Genomic DNA, 25,967 nt, shown 5'->3' on the forward strand with positions numbered 1-25,967 from the left:
GAGAGAAATTAGTTTTTTACCTTCCAACTTGGCTCATTTATGCATTCTAAATGTTTTTCAAATTCTTATTTTGACTGTGATCCCTGTTAAAAATATTTTGCACAGGTTAAAATATAATATACAGGCTAAAGTATATACACAGGCTAAATACTAAAAGTAAGTTTAGCATGGTAGTTAAGAGTGAAGACTCTGAACCCAAACTGTTTATGTTGAGATTCCAGCTTCATTTCCTAGCTGAATATATTTTGTAGGTACAAAGTTTCTTGGTTCTTCAGATTCCTTATCTGTAATATGGGGATAAGAAATGCAGTCTCTGTTTCATAGTGATATTGTGAGGAATAAAGGAGTGAGTACATGTAATGTACTTACAGGGCCTGGCACACATTCATTGCCCAATAAGTAAACCTGCTGCTTTCACTATGACTATCTCTCTCACCCCTTCTGTATGAAATACTACAATGAATTTCTGTTACATTTTACACTGAGAAAATAGAGAACAGGAAGTATGATATTTTGATGTGGATTTTAAAAAAGAAATAAGCTGAATGATAAAATAGCAGTCTTGAAAAATGTAGACATACACCAATGAAAATGTGGAAGAATAGATACCAGAATGTCACAGTGATCATCTTCAGTTGGTTGGGACTGTGGGTGTCTTGTATTATTCCTTTTGCTTATCTGTATTTTCTAAAACTTCTAAAGGGGATACACATTATTATTGTAACAATAATTTTAATAGTTATTTCTAAAAGTTAACATAGTGGCTCTGTAGCAGAATACTTGAAATAAACAAAAGAGAAACTTTAAACCTCAAATTCATATTAAGTATTGTGTTGACTTTCTTAGTCTTATCTGGGCTTCTAGTCCTATTGACTTAACCTGCGTCTTTACTTAGAGCCCTTGTCAATTCTTGATTATAATAAAAGTAAACATTAAAATGTCATTTAAAATTTTTAGTAATTGTCATGACTATATAACTGTTTTGAGTATCTAGAATGAGATGTGTTATACCTTGGAGAAAAAAAATCTAATTTTATATTAAATTCTGAAAATTCTCTCTGTAGGTTGGAGTTATAGACTTTTCAATGTACCTCAAGGATGGGAACAGCAGTAAAGGTAGTGAAGGGTATGTACAAAGAAAATTAGGTTTCTTTCTTATTTAATGTTCTTTGATAATATTTAAAGTCTACAACAATACTACTTTTTATCAGACTTGCCCAAGAATTTCTAGTGGTTTAGCTTTAATAGCATCTTGCCAAAACTGTCTGTTGTGTCTGCTAAACCCTAAAAGGGGTTGTAATTATTTTTTTAATTAAATCTTTATTGTTCAGATTATTACATTTGTTCCTCTTTTTTCCCCCCCATAGCTCCCCTCCACCCAGTTCCCACCCTACCCTCCGCCCTCACTCCCCACCCACTGTCCTCATCCATAGGTGCACAATTTTTGTCCAGTCTCTTCCCACACCCCCCACACCCCTTTCCACCCCAAGAATAGTGAGTCCATTCCCTTTCTATGTTCCTGATTCTATCATAATCACCAGTTAGGGGTTGTAATTAAAGTGATTTTTCTGCTGTGCGGTTCAGGGGAAAACAGAATGAAAAATTTTATAAGATGAGCCCAATGCTCCATCTCTTCAGATAGTGTTTGAAAATATGGTCTTTCTTGATGAGAAGGATTACATTCTCGGTTTGCTTAAAATTTACAATATTAAATATGCATCGAGGGGTTATGTAAAATGTTAATATTAAGGGGGAGTATATGGGAACTGTGCTACTTTTACAACTCTTGTAAATCTATAATTATTTCCACAATAAAAAGTTTTTTAAAAGATTCATATACTACTTAGAAATTGGAGATCAAAAGCACACCTTATGCCTTTTATAAATTTAGCAGTTGAAAGCATATTTTGAAGTTTTCAACCTTGGACATTGAGCTAAGATTATATGGCTTGTTAAGTAGTTGTAGAGGTCTGTGGTCTTGATTTTACCTTCAGTTGAAAAGTCTAGCTATTTAATTTTGCCTGTTATAGATTAGTTGGTATGAAAAGTAAACCTTCCTTTTTCACACTTTATTTTTTCATGTGATAATAAATCCTTGATCGTAATGAAAACCTTTTTATACCATTCATTTTGAAATTCAAATGACATTTAAAGACAAATATATATCCTTTGAGAACAACTATTACACCAGAGGAAGCTTAATTCAATTCCTACAACAAATGGAAAATTGTTATAAAACTAGTGAAGCTAAAAAAATCTGTCAGCTGGGAGAAGAAAATGTTTATTCTTTAAATACCTCTGACAGATTGTAATGTTATATCTGTTACCTAAGTTACGATGTGTGTAAGCTATAATAAGGGCTTTATTAATATGGAGTTTTGCGTGTCTTTTTGTATTTTTTTAACCTTCAAGTCTTTCTTGTTGATGTCGAGGGGATTATACATCAGGTTTGTCTTCTGATTGAGTATCTATGCCACAATTTCCTTTCTATGTTTTATGAAAAGACTGGGGGAATGGGGATCTTAATATTTCTTTTTTTTTAATATATTTTATTGATTTTTTATAGCGAGGAAGGGAGAGAGACAGAGAGCTAGAAACATCGATCAGCCGCCTCCTGCACAACTCCCACCAGGGATGTGCCCGCAACCAAGGCACACGCCCCCGATCAGAATCGAACCCGGGACCCTTGAGTCCGCAGGCCGACGCTCTATCCACTGAGCCAAACCGGTCATGGCAATATTTCTAATATTATTTATTTTATTTCTATTTTCTCTCTCTTTCCCCCTTTTCCTCCAGAGATGGCCAGATTACTGCAATTCTGGATCAGAAAAACTATGTAGAAGAACTCAACAGACATCTGAAGTAAAGAATGAATAAATATTATTACTTTACTGGGGTGTTTGTTACAAGGGAAGGGAAAGGTAAACTGGTGAGCAGTGAGGATAAATTGAGACAATACTGAACAAAAGTATGTAGAAGTCCTGCTTGCCAGCCACTTAGCTAGACACTGGAGAAATGGCATTTAATTGTTTTGGTGACCTTTAGTGAAAGGCAGTAATAAGATTAGTATGTAATTATACTTCTAGTGAATAAATACATACATTGTTAAGATTCTTAAATATGTGATATATGGTAAGTCCTCATTTAATATCATTGATAGGTTCTGTGACTTTAAGCAAAACAATGTATAACAAAACCAATTTTACCGTATGCTAATTGATATAAACAGGAATTACGTTTCTACAGCATCAAAACAACAGTGAATGAAATTATGACTTGAGTACCTACCGTTTACAGTTGAAATTGGCCCTTTTGATCCAACCACATATTTTAGGACTAATCTTGAGTAAACTACTCATTGCCTTAGTATCTTTAGATTAATCATATCTCATTGGTCCCTTGTATTTCTCACTTATATATAAAATTGATAGTATTAATTTACCCTGTCTTCACCATCATTACCATTAATTTACCAAGTACTCACTAAGTATTTTCAGAACTCTCTAGAACTTGAAACAGTCTTCTCTCCACTGAGGAGATAAGACAAAAATTTCTTTGTTTTCTCAAGTAGTACATTTATGTTCTAAAGCAGGGATGGGGAACATCTGGCTTGAGGGCTATATAAGGCCTGCGAGCCATATAAGGCCCGTGAAATCATTTGGTCTGGCCATGCCAAGATATTAGGGGTGCGTCAATTACATGTTTGACCAAATAGAGCAGACTAATTTTTAAGTTGGTAATTTTGGATGGCCCGTGAATGATGTTATAAATATCCAAATGGCTCTTGGCAGAAAAAAGGTTTCCCATCCCTATTCTAAAAACTGTCAAATAATTAAGGAGAATTAATATGTCTATTATTATCTTATTTATAGTTTTCCTTATGAAAGAATCATTTTAATTTAAATAAAGACCATAATATGATTATATCAGTATCAATTTATATTGTCTTGGTTCCAGCTAGAAAACTCAATTTAGGTGCAAACTCAATGTAAGAGCTAATAATGATTACAGTGAACTATGGAGATGTTAGTTAAGGAAAGGTATGGTTATAATTGACAATGAAATATAAGGTGACACTATTAATTTCCTCTTTTCATGCCTTAGTTTCTCTCTGTAATTGAGGATGCCTAATGCATAGGGTAGTGGAAAGGAATAAATGAAATGATGCAAGTAAAATCATTTGAAGAGTGTTTGGTGTGTGGTAAGCATTTAATTCATTCAGCCTATTATTATACAGGGTTTCCAAAAAATGTATACGCACTTTGAATAATTATTAATTCCTATGGGTTGAATCTAAAAAGAAAGAAACATTGAGCTATCAGCTAAAAGCGTGTATACATTTTTTGGGGTACCCTATACAGAAGTAAAACTTAAAGTCTACTGTATAGTGCATTTATTCTTTTATTTCATTCAACCAGTCCTTATTAAAAACAAACTTCAGTGCCAATGATGAAGCTGCTAAGACATAGCCCCCCATGTAAGTTATCTTGGAGCTTGCAAGTCTATAAAAAATCATGGGCATTACAATGAAAAGTGTGATGGGTGTTTAAAAGGATGTATAGAATATTGTTCTATTTCTCAAAAATAACCATTATGTTTTTTTCTTCTCTTGATAGTGCTACTGTAAACAACCTTCAGGCAAAAGTGGATGCACTAGAAAAATCGAACACTAAACTGACAGAGGAAGTAAGTGTTTTGGAAATTCTTTGATTGAGTTATAGAATTTAGTGATGTGCATTAGTGGCAAGTAATTTCCCTGGAGCCATGGAAATAAAGGACTTGACTTTTCAGATAATGTCTAATATAGGACATAACTCTTTGTTGTGGCTAAGAATGGCCAGCTGGCTTATGTCAGGGGTCTCAGTTGTACAGTTGGACTACTGGCCTGGAACCTAAGCTGATCAAATATCTTGCTTTCTTTTGTTTTGTCTGAACTAGCCTAGAGTTCATGTTTAGCATATAGCATGATATTCACCATTTATTCATTCAGCAAACATTTTCGGTACTAGAGGTAGACAAAGATTCGTATGTGCCAGGCATTGATTTATATGTGCCAGATTGGCAGCTCTCCACCTTCACAGGCCTGATCTTCTGCATGGGTGGTGAGTAGATAACACAAAGAGCACTGGTCAGAAGACCAGTGACCACTGCTTACATGACGTGCCGCATGTCATGTGCTGCTGCACAAGTCAGTCACTTGACTTCCAAAGGCGCAGTTCCCTCGCTAGCAGATGAGAGTATTTACACTTCCCCTTTCAGCCTCACAATTTCTCTAGAGATCAGATAAGAATACATATGTGAAAACTTTTAGTAAAGTCCCTAAAATAAAAAGAAAAATAAGTTCATGTTTCACTTCTGATTAATATATTTTTCCCTAACCTACCAAAGTCTAAGCTACATTTCCCACCCACCCCCCGAGTGGCATTAGATGTTTCTTTTTAAAACCTTAAATAAAATTTTCCAGGTGGCAAAGATTTTTTTACCTTCTCTGTTTCTAACTATTCTGCAGTGGGGTAAATATGATTTCAATAAAACCAAGTTAAAATAGTAACTAGGAAATGTTGTTTAATCTTTTTTTCCCCAGGACAAACATTTTCGTTGTTACAACTTTAAAACACCTTTCTTATTCACGATGCAGTGTGCACATGATGTTTTGTTGAGTTGTACACATGAAACCTGTATGATTTCATGAACCAGTGTTATCCCAATAAATTTAATTTTTTAAAAAATAACACCTCCTTATTACTCAACTCTGTGAGCTTCATTTTTTAGTATAGATTCTTAAATTATATTAAAACTCTAATTTATGGATATGACCTTTAGAATTTGATCCCACCAGGCTTTCAAAATATTCTGCACAGAAATTATGTACTGTGATTCTACTGCTATTATATTGAGGCACTGTAGCATAACAACTAAGCATGCGCTCTAGCGCTAGACTACTTGAGTTCATGTCCCAACTCTGGCTTTCTAATCCTGGGCAAATTACTTAAGCCTCTATTCCTTGGTTAGCTTATCTGTAAAATGGGGATGATAAGAACAATAAGATTTTTGTGCAAATTAAATGATTTAATACATAAGGGCCTAGACCAGTGCCTGCCACATCACAGGCACTTAGTATAAACATACTTGTTAATTTTATTCCCTCAGTCACAAGATTGTCCTCCTGATCTAGGTTTATTTTACTAAATATAGTAATTTTTTCATTCATTGACTTAGTTGTTTTACCAATAAGATTTATTTTCTTAAAACTTTGAACATTTACCATAGAGAGAGGTAAGCATGGTGTATACGCTTAATAAAGAGCTGAGAAAGCTAATGAGGCCTGCCTTTTCTCATATCCATCTATTTTGGATTTAAGAGGACGAGTGTTAAAAGTAAAAAATAAAAACAGACTTTTCACCTCTTGAGTTCTGAGCCAACATAACAAAATGAGAATTCAGCAGGTCACGGTGTATAAACATGCACTCTGTTGTTGTGCAGCTGATTTAGAAAGCCCATTTGGATCTGCAGTCATCATCTCCTAACATTTTCTCTTGATGCTGAGACCTTGGCAGAAGCTGTCTGAGGGTGCACTTGGCTCTAGACCAGAGTTACTTCTTCATGCTCCATCAGGTCATGGAGAGACGGAGAAATGGGCTTCCAGACTTGCTTCTAGAAAGCATGCCTGAGCCTAGCTCCCCTGTCCTCACGCGTTAGAACAGGAACCAAACAGAACCTGCCCCACTGCCAGTGCAGAGACAATAAAAAGCGGCCCAGGCCTGGCCAAGAGGAGTCTGCCCATTTCCGTTCCCAGCCTCATTTAGGCCCCTTCACTTTCTCTGTGGAGAATACAGGTCAGGAGGTACAGAGAAGGATAAAGTGTTCCCACTGGACTTTTCCCTCCTGCAGAATGAGGATAACAGAGTTTCCTCTTAGCTGCATTCTGCTAATGACATCACCTTATCTTCTTAGGTGCTGAAATGAAAACTCTCTTACGTGCCTAATGGCACCTTCATTTCTTTACTCTTGTAAAAAGAGCTCATTTCTTTACTCTTGTAAAAAGTCTAATGGAGGATTCATAAGATGGATCCCAAGGCATGAGGTAACCTCTTATATGCTTTAGAGATGGGTGTTGTAACTTAATATAAATTATCCATGAGGACATCCTTAAGGTAAATGATATTAACATTTTGGTACTGAAATAAAGTTTACACAAAGAGCAGCAAAAGGAGATATTTTAAATTTGAATCTAAGCTACTTTCAAAATATTTCTTCTAAGTTCCTTATAAGGACATTTTAATGGGGTTATAAATAGCTTTCTTTTCTTCTAAGAATAGCTAATCCTGAAAAAATCATGGCCTAGCAGATCATGAATTCTCCTATCCTGGTTAATAAAAGAAAGATAAAAGATTATTTTTTTCTAATTTTATCAACAGCTTGCAGTTGCAAACAATAGGATTATTACCTTGCAAGAAGAAATGGAGCGAGTTAAAGAGGAAAGCTCCTACATACTGGAATCCAATCGGAAGGTAACCTTACTAGATTTATAAAATATTCCTGGAGAGAGTGTCAGTGTTGGTGGGGGAGCCTCTAGAGGAGTGTTTGGAAGCAACAAGCATTCACATAATGTCAAACTGTTTTTACTGCGGCTTCACGCAAAACTGGGGAACAGTGAAGGTTAGGGGAGGGTGGTGCTCCTTTTACAGATGCTCCTTGGCTTCACCGCCATCTACATCTGAAACAGTCTAATTCAGTTCCTTGTTTTTATGTACTAAAGATTTGTGCTGTGTTTAAGTGTTAGATTTGCTATATTAAATGTACCACTATTTTTGACCATTTTACTGTTTGTAAGAAGTGTTTATATGATACCACTGGGAAATAGTTTCTTTGTTAATGAACCTTCTAAATAACTTAATTTTGTAAAGGATCAAAGTTTTTATATATGACTAAACAGATACATTGCAAGCCTTTTATATATTGTACAATTATAAGCCTTCTTAAGTAGAGGATGTAATGTAACAGGTTTAGCTTATTGATGACTGAAGATCAGAACTATCCACATTGGCAATTCTGCACTAAATTATAGTGGTACTACTTTAGGGAGCTGTTGAGGTCGATAGAGCTTCTAGCTCCTGTACCTAAATATTTCCAGATGTCTGTGGGTGTAATTTTCTGTCTTTCATGATTTGTTGGCATTTCTTCATACTGCTGGTAGTATTGCTATCTCTAGAAAGGTCTTCCTGTTCCCTTGTATCCTCATGCTTCTAACCTACTGTGACCTAGGAACGCAAACATCCAGTTATTAAAATGGTTCCTAAAAAGTAACTAGGCTGAGTGAGGAACAAAGTCGTTTTCTAAGAGTAACTTTTGACTTTAATGCATGGACTTTGTGAAAACAACTGTGACCGCTCAGAAGAATTTTCTGATGACTTCCTTATTTTTAGCTGTGATCTCTCTGGATGGTTAGAGATACCAGATGTAAGATCTCTGGAAAAGGAATATATTCCCAATTGAACATTTGCCCCAATTCATAGTTGACAGTGAATACTATTTTGTTTTTAGAGGCTGATTTTTAAAACTTCTACTACTTGGTTTGGTAAACTGTCTGAAGACTTTAAACAAAATAGAAAGAAATCCTCAATTCAGTTTAAGAATTTGTAAGTTACTAACCCTCTTCAATTTCTTTGTTGTCTTTGTTCATTGTTGTATCTGCTTAGGTTTGATCATTTTCTCTTAATAAATAGGAGTGCTGGTGTTAGTTAACAGTATAAATTCTTTATCCTTAAAAATGTACTGTTTTATTTATCATTTCAAGGCTCCTAAGCAAGACAGAACTTCAGAAGGGCAAGCACTAAGTGAAGCAAGAAAGCATTTAAAGGAGGAGACACAATTGCGACTGGTAAACTTCATTTACATTAAGACGGCAGAATGTAACAGCTTGCTTAGGGGTTTGTCTTAGACCAAGGCCAGGAATAGCAGTAGTGTACTGACACATTTTTATGCATCCTATAAACTGTTTCTCGCTCTTGTTAACCCATATTCCCTATAATGCTTTCTCAGTCAATTTTCTGAGTACACGTATTCTCAACTGCAAATAAGATTTTGCAATCTATATTTACTTGCTTTTATTGTTTGTATTGCAAAAACATTAGGTATGTAGTAACTACTTTATAAACTCTGCACTCCCTCCTCCCCACCTCAGTCATCACTCCTGTGAAGATTCTGGTATGTCTCCTTGGAGGGGGCAACTTCTCGCCTCATCACTAAAAGCCATTAATGTAGAATTGTATTCTTTTATTTTTAGCTCTTACTTCTGAATTTATTCTTGTTCTTATACATAAATAGAAAGATGCGTCATCAGTGTTAGTCTTAAAATATTTTGAGACTCATGTATTATGAAAAAAATACATATGAGAATGTATAATAAGGAGTAATATTCTTGAACTGCATTTTATCCAAGTATTAGTGTACTCATACACCTCTGGTATTAGTATATTAATTCTTCCTGCAATTTAGATAGTATGACAAACAAAAGAATCCACCACCACCACCCCAGTAGTGTCTCTAACAATAGGGAAAAGGCTGAAAATAAGGAGTGAGCCTTATACACTAATAGTGTATAAAACAGAATTTCAGGTTTTCTGAGAAAATAATACTGTTTTGACATCCTTGAAATAATTATCATTTTCCTTCTATGTGTTTGTGAATTGGATCTCAAAATACTTTCTACAAGGAAGCTCCTACAAATAATATATGGCAACTTTATAAGAAGCAGTCTAATCCAATTTCTGTCATGCTAACCATGTTAGAGGAGTGCCTCAGTTAAGCGGCATGTGATAAAAATTTTACACATCCTTATGTCACAATAAGATAAATGTTAAAAAAGGAAAGAAGCCGTAACCGGTTTGGCTCAGTGAATAGAGCATCAGCCTGTGGACTGAAGGGTCCCAGGTTCGGTTCCAGTCAAGGGTATGTACCTTGGTTGTGGGCACCTCCCCAATAAGAGGTGTGCAGGAGGCAGCTGATTGATGTTTCTCTCTCATTGATGTTTCTAACTCTCTATCCTTCTCCCTTCCTCTCTGTAAAAAAATCAATAAAATATATTTAAGTAAGTAAGTAAATAAATAAATAAATAAATAAATAAGGAAAGAAACCAAGCAAGTAGGCGAGGTCCTGGCTGTGCCAGAAGAACCTCAGGAGTTTACAGCTTTGATCATCCAAATAATGTTACAGTAATAATGGTTGGAACAAAAAGAGGCTCATGTTAAGTGAATCTAAAAATTAAGTTAGCCATATTGACTATTCACAGTAATTGAATGTTACCCTGGGAACCCACACTATCTTTTTTATTTCTTGGGCTCTTGAATATGTCAACAATATCCAAATTGAAGAGAATTACAACTGCTTCATTTTGTACTGGCTACTATAACGGTATATAAATATATATGTTCACTAGTTTATATATATTTATATAATAAGACATGACATCAGTTGTCTATCTTAATATCTGATGAAGTACCTCAGGTATGTGAATTTTATTTATGTGTGTGTGTGTGTATTTTAGACATATTAAATAGCATTACCTTTGGCCTACTAAGCCCTTCAGGTTTGTAAATTACTGAGTAAATGTTATTGTAATTATCCTAATTATTCCTGTCATTAATGTCTCTGCATTGAATGAGAGCTTATAGCTATTTTGTCAGAATATTCAGACCTGAGAGTTTGGTGTACCTTTTCCTGTGGAATTTTTTGGTTTGTGCATAGATGAGAGAGAGTAAGCATTTCCTTTTCCTTTGGGGCAGGATGTTGAGAAAGAACTGGAGATCCAGATCAGCATGAGGCAGGAGATGGAGCTGGCCATGAAGATGCTGGAGAAGGACGTCTGCGAGAAGCAGGATGCCCTGGTGTGTCTGCGGCAGCAGCTGGATGACCTCAGGGCTCTCAAACACGAGCTTGCCTTTAAGCTGCAGGTGAAGGAAACAGGAGCCGACTCACTGCTCTCTAAAACCCCAGGGCTTCCCTTTGCCCCTCTTGTTTAGCATCACACTTTAAATACCAGAAGAAAGAGCCGCATCTCGTTTTGAGGCTAGCTGCTCGTAAACCACTTTAGGAACCTGACCATCACCATGGCCACTTTTCAGATTGTGAGATAATTTCTATTCTGCAGTCTAACCTACCAACTGAGTTACATATTCCATTAGCTTTTATACTGGAATATGCTAAAGTGATGAACCTTCTGGTGTTGATTTTTATGAGAAAGATGCGTAAAACACTACTAATTTTAAACGTTGCTTTTTGTTTCTTCTACACTTGGGAACTAACTAGTTCCCAAATATAGGAGCATTTCTATTTCTCTATTTCCCCAAACACCATTAGGTTCAAAAGGCATGTGGGTGTTTTTTAGGACTTTATGTTGAATATACATGACTCATAATTCTTTTCCATATCAGAGTTCAGACTTAGGAGTAAAACAGAAAAGTGAACTAAACAGTCGCTTGGAAGAGAAGACCAATCAGATGGCTGCTACCATTAAACAACTTGAACAAAGGTAAAGTTTCTTTAGAAACACTTTGGGCCTACAGTGCTGGAAGTGCAGAGAATGTACTATGCATTTGGCAAACAGAAAGTATGTTCAATTCTCCCAGCTTAACATCAGCATGCTCGCAGAGAGAAAGCTGATAAAAGTTGGTGTTGTCTTAAGATGTTGCTGGAAACGTTTATAAAAAACATCAGTCTTTCATGACTGTTTTGAACAGCAGAACTCTAACCCTCTCACTTAATCCCATTTCAATGCCGTGTGTTAGGGGAGGGATACTTAACAAGGATGAAAGGGCTTTCAAATATGTTTGTGATTCTACTGTTTTATTGTTCATCACTAAAGTCATTAAATACTTTGGTGCCAGGTGATACAGGGGTACTGAGAGCTCTTCTAAAAAATGTAACTCCTTTCTCTCCTTTCTGCTGAACAGTCCTATAGCTTCCACTGTCACCTCATGCCCATGACTCTTAAATCTGTCCCCAGCTCTGTCCTTCAGTCTTGTATTCTCATTCTCTAACCAGCTATTTCCCTCCAGTACCCACCATTCATTAAGTACATCCTCTCCCTAGGCTATTCTTTTGTTTCACTTTTGGTTTGAAAACACCGTTTTCTTCCTAGTGCCAAGAGAAGTGGCTAAGACTTCAAGCTCAAATGAGCAACAACAGCCACGGTCATTCGTTGTTGCCAGTCTGTGTTGCCACCTTTACCCCCACTGATCACCCTTGCACTTGAGCAAAACTAAACTACCAACTGGTCCCTGGACATGCTTCCTATTTTTCTCATCCATATCTTTTCTAATAGTTCCACCAATTAGAAATGCCCTTCCTCTCCCCACTTCCTTGTTCTTCAAATACATTTTTTTTACATTCAGGTTCAAAGGTGACTTTTTTAAAGCTTCCTCTAATACTTCTTCCCAGATAAAAATAATCTGCCAAGTCTGCCCTTGGAACTCCCATGGCCTTATATCCATACCTCCCCAGGCTGCTTGTAACACTTCTCATTTCTGCCTTACCTCATACCCTTGATATATGTATTGTATCTTCTAGTGAGAGTGTGAACTCCTTAAGGTTAGTTAACTAGTTGTTTAAGTTCCCTCATTGGATCTGTCGCAGTGCCTTGCATTTACAAGGCATTCATTTAGTAGATGCATGAATGAATGGATGAATGCATGATGTCTTTTATTCAGATGATTCTTGACCAGTAGGGTCCTGAATGGCACTGAATATTAATGTTAACTCAAAGTTATTTGCAAATTAATAAAAAAGCTTGAAACCTCTGGTTTGGCTGATTTTAAATAAAAAGATATTCATCTATCCAGGAAATTATCTAAGTTCTTGCTCATAAGCAATTATGTGTTTATGATTCAACAAATCAGTTTTAGTGTTCATAGATTATGTGTTTGAAGTGTATAAAATTCGTTTTCAATGGTTTTTTGACTTGGTGTTTAAAGCAATTAAAATAATGACATCTCTTCAAATATGCTGACTTATTATCTTGCTATTTTTCTCTTTCCTGTTTATTCATTTTCTCATTCCCCTTTCACTCCATTTTTATTTTTATTTTATTAATTTAGTGAAAAGGATTTGGTGAAACAGGCAAAGGCCTTAAATAGTGCAGCAAATAAATTGATCCCCAAACATCATTAGGCATTTTGCAGCATGTCACAACAGAATTGTAAAAGGAAGAAATCTGAAAGCTATTACATTTGGGCTCTGATTCATATAAAACATCACCAAAAATTGACTTTGAATTTATTGGACTTTTAAAAAAAACAAACAATTTGATATATAGGCTGTGTTTTTTCTTCTTTACTTTCTCCCCAGAGTTAGAAAATTTAGTGTAAGTTCTCAATTAAATGCCAAATAAACTTCAAGAAATTACTTCTGAGTTGACCAATAAATAAATATTCCATTTAAAAAAGAAGCCTTAGGGAATTGAAGCTTTGTACACATATTATTGATGCTTTGCAACCCAGTACCTGACAATATCAGATTCTAGATGCATTGTCTATATCAATGAGCCTGTTCTACCACTGCAATGTAATGAACTAGAGGTGACTACGGGCCTGGACTCTTCTAAAGTAGTTCTGTGTCTCTTAGGCCATGACCCCTTTTCACTTTTGTTATGTAGATTTAATCCCCAAGCCAGGATAAGTCTTAGTATTTTACTGCAGTTCTATTCTCTGTAACCAATATTGCTTGCAACTTTTTTGCGTTAGTGACTTCCTGGGGTGGGGAAAACAGCATCCTTACATTTCTATAAAGTACATAGAGATAAAATTAGTGATTAGGTAATTTATAATAACATAATAATGTGGAAGCTTGGAAAAACCCTCCTAATATTTGTCATCTTCTACCTCTGCCATTTTCTTGCAATTCCACTCCCTCTTTAGGTAGTTCAGAGAGAACAATTTTAATAAAAATACTCCCCTCCTGTGAAAAAATACACTACACATATTTTAAATCCTGCTTTTCCTTTTGGAGTAAAGACAACCAGGTATTAACACGAGTGGTGGTTTCCTGCCTGTTATTCCATGCTAGAAACATTTTCCTAAGAGTTTCTGTTATTTTTTGTTTAGATGAGGATTTGCCAAAGTTTCTAGGAAACTAACAATCTAATTATTAGGAAATCATTCCAGAGTGGGAAATAGATAAATGATAAAAACAATCTTTATTATTTAGTCTAAAAATAAAGATTCCCAATAGGTGTCCACAAACAATAATAAGCAGGGCTTATTTCTCTAAGTGACCACAGATTTAACCCTTTCTGCATTCCACATTGTAAATAATCCAATAAATAATGTAATTTTTTAAAAAATGGCTTTTGAATTTTGGGGGACAGGCTAAATAAGCCTTTATCCCTTCAAAAAGTCATGGCAAATGTTTTTTTTTTTTTCTCTTTTTTCATTCTATTATTGCAGCATTTCAGCTGCTTAGGTTGGGACAAAAATAATCCCTTTGCTTCCTGCTCCTGAAATTCATACCTTCATGGAAAAAAAAACAGAATTAAGAGAGTAAGTTAGATTTCATTTCTGCTTTTACAGGTCCTTGTAGACTTGAACCAAAGTCAAATCAAAGAGCACAGGAGCAACCCTCATGGAAGATCCTGTGCTCTTCAACTCATTTTATTTCTTATAATTTTGCACCTATTTTTATCTTCATCAAACTTTTGTGGTAAATTGCCTTTTCTATGAGCATTCAGGAGTGTTCAAACACCAAAATAAAACAATTTTAGAGACTACACATAGTATGCTTCCAAATTCTATTTTATAGGGCCCTGGATATTTCACGTCTTAGAACATGCTTCTTTATAGGTGCAAAGTTATAGAATATATGGAAGAAAACATTCATCAGAATCTCCCAGAGAATCTGGTCAGGAATTCTGTGCAGGCCCAGGGCTGAATTGCTTATCCAATTACACACCACTTGGCAGGAATAGAAAAGGAAAGAGATGGCCAAATTCTAACAAAGGCTTCTCCTTATATAATAACCCAAAGTCTGGGGAAGGGTTGATATATAATGTTCAATGGTTTAATATAATTTGTGGGTTAGGGGAAGGACCAGGAAAATGTTCCAGTTCCATATATAAGAAGGTAGTTGCCCATTTGCAAGTTCCAGTTGTGTGTATAAAATAAATATAAAGTACCAAACCAATTAGGAAATAAAAACAACCAAAAAAAAAAGTGGATTTAACTTTAATTACTGTGTGCTTAAGGTTGGCTTTGGATATGGATTTCTAAACAGTGGTGTTTTGTTGTTCATCATCTAATGGCTGTAAACTGTAGTACTAGAATAAAAAAAAATGGAAAATCACTTTTCTTCTGCCTGGTTCACCTTCATCTTGCTTTTCTTGAGAATTTGTTTCTTCTCCATCTTTTTCCCCCATAGTTTCTTCCCCTGTGTCCTACAGAATTTTTGTCTTCTCTCTGTCTCTCCATGCCTTCTTCCTTGGGTTGTTTTATGTTTGCTGTGAACTTGGTCTTCCTCCCCACCGTGGCTTTTGTTTTTTATCACAAGTTCATGTGGCTCACATCCAGATTGCGCCAGGCCGAGCGAGGCCGCCAGTCTGCTGAACTGGACAACCGGCTCTTCAAGCAGGACTTCGGAGACAAGATCAACAGCCTGCAGCTGGAAGTGGAGGAGCTCACAAGGCAGCGGTGAAGAGAGGGCGCTTGCAATCGACAGGGTGGTTGTGGTAATTCTAAGGCTGGACAGTGCGAGAAGGGGGTCTCGTGACCCAGCTATCTCCATTCTGTCTCTGCAGTGCCTTTCTCTGACATTAGAACTCAGAAAGCTTCACATACCTCAGCATCCCCAAAATCTTGTCGACATCCTTTGTGTTAAAAGAATTAGGAAGTTACAACCCCAGATCCAAGATACACAAAAAAGAGTAAGAGAATTAATAGCCAACATAACACTTCATTTTCTGAATTCTTACTGTGTGCCAAATACTTGACTGAGCTCTTCACATGCATTCTCTCTTAACATCTCCTCATCAAACCTATTAATAGGTGATCTTATTACCTCCACTTTCAGATGAAATTAAAGCTTAGAGGGGTTAAATTTGTCCAGATTCACACAATTAAGCTAATAAGTGTGACATTCTAATTAAAAAAGCCTCAACTCACTTTTCCATATTATCTCTCAGAGGCTCGTTTCTGTGCTAAAATCACTGACTTCAAACAAATAGAACGTGGGTGTTGGGTAGAAATGCACATAGCTGCTAAGGACACGTGGTTGAAGGTGTAGCTGGGACTCACTCCTAAACCTGTAGGAAGAGACAGTTTGTTCATATGAAATGGGACTTCAGTTCAGTGCTTTCATACTGAATCTGCTGAAAATTTATAAATACTGTCTTTCAATTATAGTAAATCCTACTAATTGCCATTCAGTTGACCACAACTCTTCATTAAGAGCTCATATTAAATATTGACATTCAGAGTGGTAAACCTCAGGCATTGGGAGATCCTAAACCTAGTTGTCCATATATAGGGCAACTTTTTATTAATCAAGTATTAAAATTTTATTATTAAGCTTTAAGAAAAGGGTTTGGGATTCTTTTTAGAATGATTTCAGAACTCCAAATATTCATCCTTTTCCTCTCCAACCTATCCCAGGAACCAGCTTGAATTAGAACTAAAACAGGAAAGAGAAAGAAGGTTAAAGAACAGCAGGAGCATCCCGGCAAAGAGTTCCCAGAAGCCAGAACCCAAAATGGTAATAATTGTTTCTCCCTTGTTTGTTGGTTTAATACTTAGAGACTACCTTGATGGGCTGGACAGTTTCCTCTCATGGAACACGTGCTAATTGCTGTGGCCCTGAGCATATAGCTAGCTGGCTAGAGCTGAGTGGACACATGAGAGCTTGACTCTGGATCTATCTCTGAGGCACTCTCACTTGATTTCACTTGGTAAAGGGAATGAATAACCACACTTTCCTGTGGCCCTGTCAACCTGTCAACCTTTTTAATCTGTCAAGTAAGATTATTTTGGTATCTTAACAAAAATAAGTGTTTCTTGGACTTCGGCTAGCTAATCCTATATAATAAAAGGCTAATATGCAAATTGTCCCCAAGAGCGGGAGTTCAACTGACAGGGAGTTAGACATGCGCTGACCACCAGGGGGCAGTGCGGAACATGGCAGGCATTGGCAACGCAGTGCTGGCAGCAGGCGGCAGTGAACGCACTGCCAGCTCCAATGGGTCCTGACAAGAGTGAGACCGTGGCAAGATAATGGAGCAGGTGAGCAGGCAGCATTAGGCCAAGGCACGTGCAGAGGGAGGCCTCAGCCAGGGACCTTACCTGTGCACAAATTTTGTACACTGGGCCTCTAGTCTGTTCTAATAAAAGAGAAACATGCAAATTGACCGTAACTTCGCTATGCCCCAAGCCACGCCCCACCAGCCAGCCAAAGTGACAATATGCAAATTAACCCAACCAAGATGACAGCCAGCAGCCACAGAGCGGGAGAAAGCAGGAGGCTTGGTTGCCCCGGCAGTGGAGGAAGCCAGGCTTCCCACCTGCCCTGGCCAGCTGTGGCCTCCTCTAAAGGCAACAAAGTTTCAATTATAGAAGATAAATAATTTTCTCCTACATTAAAAGTAAAAAGGTCACAACTTATATATATATAGACTTCCAGCTCTCTTAGTGTTTTCCTGGTGGTATGCTACAAAGCAAAGCATTAATGTGACTGGGATTTGCTTATGAATTTGTGGGCAAGATGATATCGTACAATATTTGACTGCAGCACTGTAGTCAAATTCATAGTCCAGTAAGCACTGGCAAGTGGACATCCCCCGAGGGCTCCTGGGCTGCCAGAGGGATGTCTGACTGCCAGCTTAGGCCCAATCCCCCAGGGAGCAGGTAGACATCCCCCAGGGGGTCCCAGACTGCAAGAGGGCACAGGTTGGGCTGAGGGACTCTCCGAGTGCACAAATTTTTGTGCACCAGGCCTCTAGTATTTTTAATAATATGGCATAATAATCCCTCCCCACCCTGAGTTCTCCTTTAACAGAATTGTCTTAAATGTGGATTTGCTTCTGTAGACATTTTCAAAATCATGAGGATTTCAGTTTTAGCATACTCAAGGTACTCACTTCTTTAGAGAAAATTAGAGAAAAGGTGGAACTAGGCTTGGAGAAGGGACAACAATGTAAAGTGGTTTAAAGACCAGAAGTAGAAGTTTCTACAGAATAGCCTCAGGACAGAGACCTCTAGCTCCAGTGGTGGGGAGGGAGGTACAATGGGGTAAGATCGTCTCTGGGACCTGGAAAACAAGATCCAGCCTCTTCAAAAAATAAAATTAGAAAAGCATGAAATACCTTTTCTGTTAAAGACAGAGGGAACAAATTACCTTCTTTGTACATATATATAAAACAAAGCAGGACAAATTTATAAGCTTATTTAAAATTTCTAGAGAGTGTGCTGCTAGTTTGCTGGAGAGTAGAAAAGAATAAGTAGAAATTTATTACACAGTATTCATTAAAACTAATTTACAGTGTGCAAAGTACCACTGTGTAGCCTGCTGTCTTTATTATTTTAGTTTAGCAAACACAAATATACTTATAAGGGCTTACAGAGATTTACCAAAATCTTGGACTATCTTATCTGGTTTTGGGTTTCTTGATCATGAATTGCCCTGCAGTAGGGCGTCCCACAGGGTAAACTGCATTGACTTCCCTTCCTTGATACTTGAGTGGTCTCAGAACATGCATTGTACTTTTGGAGACTGATGGGCCTCAGCTCAAGGCAGGCAGCAGAGAGTGTGTGCCACAGGAAGAATTTGTCTCTAAAACTGCGGGTAGTAAGTGGTCTTTTAAAGAAGAAAACTCCTTGGCCTGTGCAGGCTGTAGAAATCATCATGGCATTGGGCCAGAGGGCCACACAGTCTGCTGGGTACGGCCATGCGTGGTGTGACCATTTTTCCAGAGCTCAGCCACCAGGGGGAATATATATGTGTGTATCTACTTCTCTCCTTTTTCTTCTAGTAGCTGATACCTTGAGCCCACTATGCAAGTAAATAGTATACATTCTGAATTTTCATTTGAATATCAAGAATTAAAGAAAATATCTACTCTGAAAATCATTTGTTGCAAATTCTATCAGAATAACCAGTTAAGAAACTACTTGGAGCAAAGAATGAGAAAAAACATCTTGAAAGTTTAATTCCTTCCCTTTAAAAAACTGCTTAGAAAAAATGACTGCAATATCATCATTGTTTAGCATTCTGAATCCTTAATAAATTAGGCTGTTTTCTTTTGGCAGGATGGGAAGCACAAAATTCAAGAGGAAAATGCTAAACTAAAACAACCCCTGGAAGAAAGCCACAGGTGTTTGTTAATAAAGTATTAATTAAGATATAAAGTGATTTTGGGGCAGTGGGAAAGAGGGAGCTTTGGATACACATTGGCAATGACAAGGCCAGACACTGACTTCTAATATGAATATTCTAGAAAGACATTTTGAAGGGGTTGTGAGTAAATAACAAACCAAATAAGTATTGTAACACAGTAAACCAAACCCATTTAGTCCATTTCAGAAACAAGAAGGGTGATCAAGCTGTCCTCTGACTTCCCTAAAGTTAATCCCCAAATTCAAATTTTCACTTAGAAGATTATCTCTAATCTCTGCTGGATTGGTGTCCCAAGAAAATGAAGCACATGTCATAGCATTTCTTAGGTTCTTACATGTACGTGAGTATGACTCACCTCTACCTGTGTGCTAAGAGAAAGGCAGCTATGTTTCAAAGAAATCCTCTAATTGCCCTTACTTCTGTTCTCTTAAGGGTCTCAAACAGTTTAATTTTATTCCTTTTTCTTAATTCTTCATCTGATTTGTTCACTACAATGAAGAGCATAATGTCGCTTAAAGGAAATTGACTTTTAACAATAATTCTAGCAGGCAGAAATATAACAAAATATTACATAATCCCACTGCATTAAAAAATGAAGGAGGTCCAACTATTTGACATCCTGGGAAAGGCAAAACCATGGAGACAGTTGCCAGGGTCTAGGGGGTGTAGATGGATGGATGAATAGGCAGAGCACAGAGGACTTTTTAGGACTGAAAAATACTCAGTATGATACTATGGTGATTATACCTGTCGTTATACATTTGTCCAGATCCATAGAATGTAGAAAACTAAGAGTAAACCCTAAGATCAACTAAGGACTTTGAGTAATTATGATGTGTCAGTGTAGGTTAATTGATTATAACACCATTTACTACTCTGGTACAGTGTGTTGATATTGGGGAGAATGGGTGGAATACATGAGAAATCTCTGGACTTGCTGCTCAGTTAGTTCTGCAGTGAACCTAAAGCTGCTCTAAAAGTTAAGGTCTGTTGTAACAACAACAAAAGGTTAGTAACAAGGAAATATACCTGAGAAGGGTTCTGAGAGAACTATACAGTGTGTATTTTTGGTATCTGCCCATCCAGGCTTTAATGCCTTAAGAATGAGGTTTTGTGTCATCTGGAGCAAAAGCAGCTGCTGGAGACGATAAATCGCCTAGTGCAACAGCAGGTTGATTATGCAGGTATTTCTCACCACCAAGGCCGGAGTGATTCCAAAGCCTTTAACTTTAATCCCAAAGAGCCTGGTTTGAGCAGGACCTACCTTCGACAACAGCCCGATAACAACACATCAGATCGCCCTGAGCCATGGAAGGGAATAGGCCATGAACTTAACCAGGACTAAAAAATTCCTTTCAGGGTCAGCTCCTTCCAGGCTAAAGGCAGTTTGTTAGTCAGGAGTGTCTTACATACGAGGTTCTGATTTAGGTCCTGGGAATGTAAGACAATACTCCCTTATATTGGTAATGTATTTCACATTCGCTATCTCCTTACAAATGTAATTCTCCTTGCAAAAGTTTAATCTATTCCTACCTTACAGATGAGAAAGTTTGAGGAGTACAAACAGGCTGGGTGGCACACCCAAGTTGCCTCTATTTGCCTTCTCTTCTCTTTTTAAGTACCTTGTCTCTGCACTACATAATAGCTGCTTCCAGGGCTGTCCTAAAACATACCCAGGCTTCCTAGGGTTGTGGTCCAAGGAACAGTTGAAAACCGGGTCACATTGGGGATCACACTGCCACTCAATCGAATGGAAGTGGAACCACAATGGATCTTGGGACATTTTCTCTAGAGCCAAAGTGGACCTGGCTTTCCTTTTAAGTTCTATTTGAAGTTGGGAAAATCAACATTAGCTCAGCTTGGTCTCATGTGACAATCTCCTTCATAGCCCTGTCCCTGATTAGTGAAGTTCACATGTTAACATTATTAGGGAGAGGGGACTAATATATAACATAGTGAATAGATTTCTGTAATATTAGATAGAAAAAAGCTATTAAAACATGGTGTTGGCCATTTGGAGTTTTACATGTTTAGAAAAATAAACGTTTACTGGGTAGTAAAAAGAAAACATAAACTATAACTCCAAATCTATTTTTAAACAGGAACCACAATGTAGACCAAGGATCAGATTCTAGTAATAAATGCAACAACCAAAACTTCCTCTCCTTGAAGGTCAAGATTAGTGATTATATTGGTTCCAACAACATAAAAGAACCATGGTATTGCTTTTTGTGTGCGTTTGAAATGATACAAAGGAAAATATAATAAGTTGCTGTATTTACTGTTTCTAATTTTCCCTTCTAGGCTGCAGTCTCCCCCAGTGGATGAACAGGTAACTGAGTCTCCTGTCCTGAGAAATATCTTGTAGAAACTGTGTGGGTGGCTGTGCCATGCCGGGCTGTAAACAAAGCAGCATGGAGGTAGATGAATGCGTCCAGGCCTCTGTGTCCTCGCCTTTTAACAGTGTCCCAAACAGACATGCATTTGCCTGAAACTCACAGGGAGCAGCGCAGCTTTGAGCAATCTCCTAAGTAAACACTAGTCCTCACTTGTTTGAAATCCTGTCACCTAAGAAATTGGTCCTAAGAGAGCACACAGTACCTCCCTTTCCCTTAGATTTCCCTATATAAAATGGAGAGAAGAAATATTTCTCAATCACTTAGAAATAAATATTGTAATTGTAAAATACTTTGCAAATAAGTAATATATGCCAACCCAAAGAGAAAGATGATAAATGCTTCTGTGTCCAAGTCACTCTGTTATTTATTAGGATATAAAGCGAAGCTTACTGTTTTGCATTTTCTCATAGAGTAACTCAAGGAGGATGGGGCTTCCCCCCACACACACACTTTTTACATTATACTTATATACTTTTCTTTTTATAAATAAAATCATGTTAATTTATTATAAAAATTAAAGGAGCTCCAAGGCTAAAGATAGTAGTATCAGAGTTGTGTTGAGGTGGTGGGACTCTATGTAATTTTCTAGTTTCCAGATAGTCTGTACTGTGCTTATATTAATTTGTAACTAACAATGCATATTCTGAAAGTATTACTACTTCTGGGGTTAAGGGAAACTAACTGGCTTACTGTGTGGTTTAGGATCAGCTGCTGCTCTCTGAAGAGCCACAGGTGTGTCAGCTATGCCAGGAAGGAGGCAGCCTAACAAAGGTAACAGTAGTGAGAGATGAGCAGGTTCTCACAGGGATGTCCTTACACTACTAGCCCCTCCCAATAGCAGGGCCTTTGCTGTGGAGAGTGCAGAGTGGGAGGAAAGCAAAAGGAACATGCATTTATTTATTTTTTTAATATATTTAATTGATTTTAGAGAGGAAGGGAGAAGGCGAGAGAGTCAGATGAGAGAGAATCATTGATTGGCTGCCTCCTGCACGCCCCCTAATGGGGATCGAGCCCAGAGCCCAGGCATGTGCCCTTGGCCGGAATCGAACCTAGGACCCTTCAGTCCACAGGCCAATGCTCTATCCATTGAGACAAACCAGCTAGGGCGGAACATGCATTTATTGTGTACCTTTTTTTTCAGTCATGTTGGTAAATCCCCATTAAAACAAATATAAGCAACTAAAATAATTTAACACAAATAAACATAAACTTATAAATATTCCTTGAGTGCCTGCTGTGTGGAATATGATGTTCCATGTGCTGGAGAAAACGATGAGCAAAGGGTAGACCAAGTCCCTGTTCTTGTGAAGTTAGTGTCCTTTATGCCATCATTTTAATAAATGAAGAACCTCAGGCTCAGATATGATAAATACATTTCCCAAAGTTACTCAGCTCATAAGTGCAGAGCCCAGAGGCAACGTGACTCTGATTCCAAAGTCTGCATTCCTCCCAGTAGTCCATCCTGCTTAGAACAGATAAGGAAGGTTTTGGGTAGGGGAAGTCTTTGAATTATTTGGGGAAATCGCCTCTGAGAGGGAAACGAGCTCTCTCCAATACCACTTGCTTTCCCCTGAGATTTTCAAGGGTCTCTACCTGAGCACCTTCCCGTTTGTTATGCTACTAGATAGAGCAGGCAGAGGGAGAGAAATTCAGAAAAGAGTGTTTGCCATAGCTATGCCTTGCTCACAGTAGGACCCTCAGCATCTAATGCCATGCCTTGTTCATAGTAGAGTCTCAAGAAATGTCATGGACAAGGAGTGTGAGAAACAAGTGCTTGGAAGAGATAAGAAAACATGCCCAACCTCTAGAGTACAACCTGCCTGCCACCATTTATGATTATGCTGAATTTTAACCAATTACAGAAATATAGAAGAAACTGCTCTTCTAATTCTGGCTTCTCTCTTCTAAGCTATGCAAAATAACTGTGTGTCAGGAAAATTCCTCCCAGGCTTTCCAATAGAAGTGATCCCCTACCTCCACTGCACCCTCTGAGAGATGAGTTGTTAGAGAGAAAGTAGCATTATTTGTAGAGGAAATTATTCGTCACAGCCTCTGTATGGGGACTCTTGGAGCTGTGTGCACCACCCTACCACAGCCTGACCAGTGGCACTGCTGTGGTGACCCACTGCTGCTCTGCCGCTTGGCCTCTGAAGATGCAAAGTGCTTAATAAAGAGACTAATGTCCCTATAAACAGGATGAGGAAGTTGCACTGATATCCCAAAGGATTTGCTTGTAGAGCATCACAGGAAAGCATTGAGCACATCTGTGTATTAGGAATTATACTTTCAGTTCATGCCTAGCACATGCTTTAATTTTGGGCTGCTGCCCCATCCATAGCAAAGATGGCCTTTCTTGGAGAATGCATAGGTGTTTGCAAACTAATTTTAGAATTAGCCTACCTAACAGTGACTATAGCTAATGAAAGTATGTATCCTAAAGATAAAGAATGTGTGTATTCTGCCCTTTTTAATTCTCTTCATTTAAAATCTAAGAACTAGACCAGTGATGGCGAACCTGTGACACATGTGTCAGAGGTGACACGTGAACTCATTTTTTTGGTTGATTTTTCTTTGTTAAATGGCATTTAAATATATAAAATAAATATCAAAAATATAAATCTTTGTTTTACTATGGTTGCAAATATCAAAAAATTTCTATATGTGACACGGCACCAGAGTTAAGTTAGGGTTTTTCAAAATGCTGACACGCCGAGCTCAAAAGGTTCGCCATCACTGAACTAGACTGTAAGCTTCTCTGTTGGCAGAGATCATGCATAGCAAGCATTCAGGCAATGCTTGATTAGACGCTAGTGTTGATGGTATTTGGCCTTTTATATCCCATGCACCCTTGTCCCTTTTCTTCCCCACCTAACCTGCTCTTCTCCTTATAGAATGTATGTGAGAACTGCAGAGGAACCTTCTGTGATGCCTGTTCAACAAACGAACTGCCTCTTCCTTCAAGTATTAAGCCTGAGCGAGTTTGCAATCCCTGTCACGAACAGCTGATGAAACAGTACTCCACCAGCCCAGCATAAGGCTGGAGGCCAAGACCTGGACCCACATGCCTCTACCTGTGTTAGACATCGGGATTCCCTAGACGCCAGGCCTGAGAATCATCTTGAGTTGATAGAAATGGTTTAAATAAACCAGATCCAGGAAGAAAAGACAGTGGTTGGGGCGCTGGAACTTTTGCTCGTTTTCCCTAATGACTGTATAAATAAAAGTTACTCAGTTGAACTTCTCTTGTAAATCTAAACAACCCCACTTTGAAGGGTTTATTTTACGGCATGTCTTTGAAAGAGCTATTCATTTTAGTAAATAGTGATAACACTGGTAGATATAGTAGGAGAGGGTCCTTAGTGGATAAGAATATAAAGAAAAATGATCATCTTCCTCTATTACATTTGCAGATTTGAGGAGGAAAGATAAATGTTACGTAGGATCAAAATGACAGATGTTACATATTTTCCCAGGTGCTGCTAAACATGAACATTATTTCCTCTTTAACCCCACTACCTACCTCTTTAAAGTATATCTATAAAACTGTGAACACAAGCTCAGGGAAAAGAAATTAAAGAGTAATATAAATTCTGAATGTACTTAAAGCAATATTATATTATAGTTTCAGGACCAGAATTTTCTGGTCCTGGCCTGTAGGTATGTTCATTATCAGAACAAGGTGGAGGAACAGTTGCTGTTTTTCCACATAATGACTTCAGAAGTAAATTCCTGCCCTGTTCAGTCTCCAACTACAAACAAGCCAGCTGCTTTCCCCAGTCTCCCCTCTCCAAGTCATAAAGCAAATTGTTAGTTTTTAAGATGGGGTTTAACTTTTTCAATAGGAGATATTGAAAGCAAAATTAACTCAGGTGTTAAGTAAAACAATTACGTCCATGGCAGAGAATAATGAGCTCAAAATATTCTTTCTTGACTAAGGGATCCTTTATTCTGAGCCAAGAATTAGAACTGGTAGACAGGTTTCTTGGAAAGTATGATACTCAAACATCTTTCAGTAACAAGCTTTGAGGGGGAAGGGGAGTGCGTTTAGCAAGGGAAGGAAAGAAATGGTATATGCTATATTCATTATGTTACATGTGCCTAGGTTGTAACTGGGTTAGAATTCTCAGTGGAAACATCCTGGAACCTTTGTATTTTATAAATTCTGTCTCCTAAAAAGGGTTACAGTTTGGGAAAGAG

The 25,967-nt window shown here is 37.7% G+C and overlaps 1 protein-coding gene across 9 annotated transcripts in view; it reads left to right on the top strand.

Moving 5' to 3' along the window:
• Positions 1–25,020, top strand: part of RUFY3 (RUN and FYVE domain containing 3) — a 57,036-nt gene extending 32,016 nt beyond the window's left edge. For 2 of the 9 annotated variants that reach the window (XM_006769903.2, XM_006769906.2), the window contains 13 exons: positions 1,065–1,126; positions 2,797–2,862; positions 4,617–4,686; positions 7,419–7,511; positions 8,798–8,881; positions 10,785–10,952; positions 11,433–11,530; positions 15,558–15,677; positions 16,638–16,737; positions 19,284–19,348; positions 21,676–21,703; positions 22,473–22,541; positions 24,662–25,020. In XM_006769903.2, the coding sequence (XP_006769966.1) occupies positions 1,065–1,126; positions 2,797–2,862; positions 4,617–4,686; positions 7,419–7,511; positions 8,798–8,881; positions 10,785–10,952; positions 11,433–11,530; positions 15,558–15,677; positions 16,638–16,737; positions 19,284–19,348; positions 21,676–21,703; positions 22,473–22,541; positions 24,662–24,805 (1,167 nt within the window). In that variant the 3' untranslated portion in view covers positions 24,806–25,020. Of the gene's footprint in view, positions 1–1,064; positions 1,127–2,796; positions 2,863–4,616; positions 4,687–7,418; positions 7,512–8,797; positions 8,882–10,784; positions 10,953–11,432; positions 11,531–13,094; positions 15,334–15,537; positions 15,716–16,637; positions 16,738–19,283; positions 19,349–21,675; positions 21,704–22,472; positions 22,542–24,661 lie in introns of those variants that run through there. The other 7 variants (XM_006769904.2, XM_006769905.2, XM_015567921.1 and 4 more) reach the window with 7 other exon arrangements.
• Positions 25,021–25,967: the final 947 nt, after the last annotated feature.

This window comes from Myotis davidii, unplaced genomic scaffold (genome assembly GCF_000327345.1).
Source record: "Myotis davidii unplaced genomic scaffold, ASM32734v1 scaffold284, whole genome shotgun sequence".
NCBI classification, from domain to species: domain Eukaryota; kingdom Metazoa; phylum Chordata; class Mammalia; order Chiroptera; family Vespertilionidae; genus Myotis; species Myotis davidii.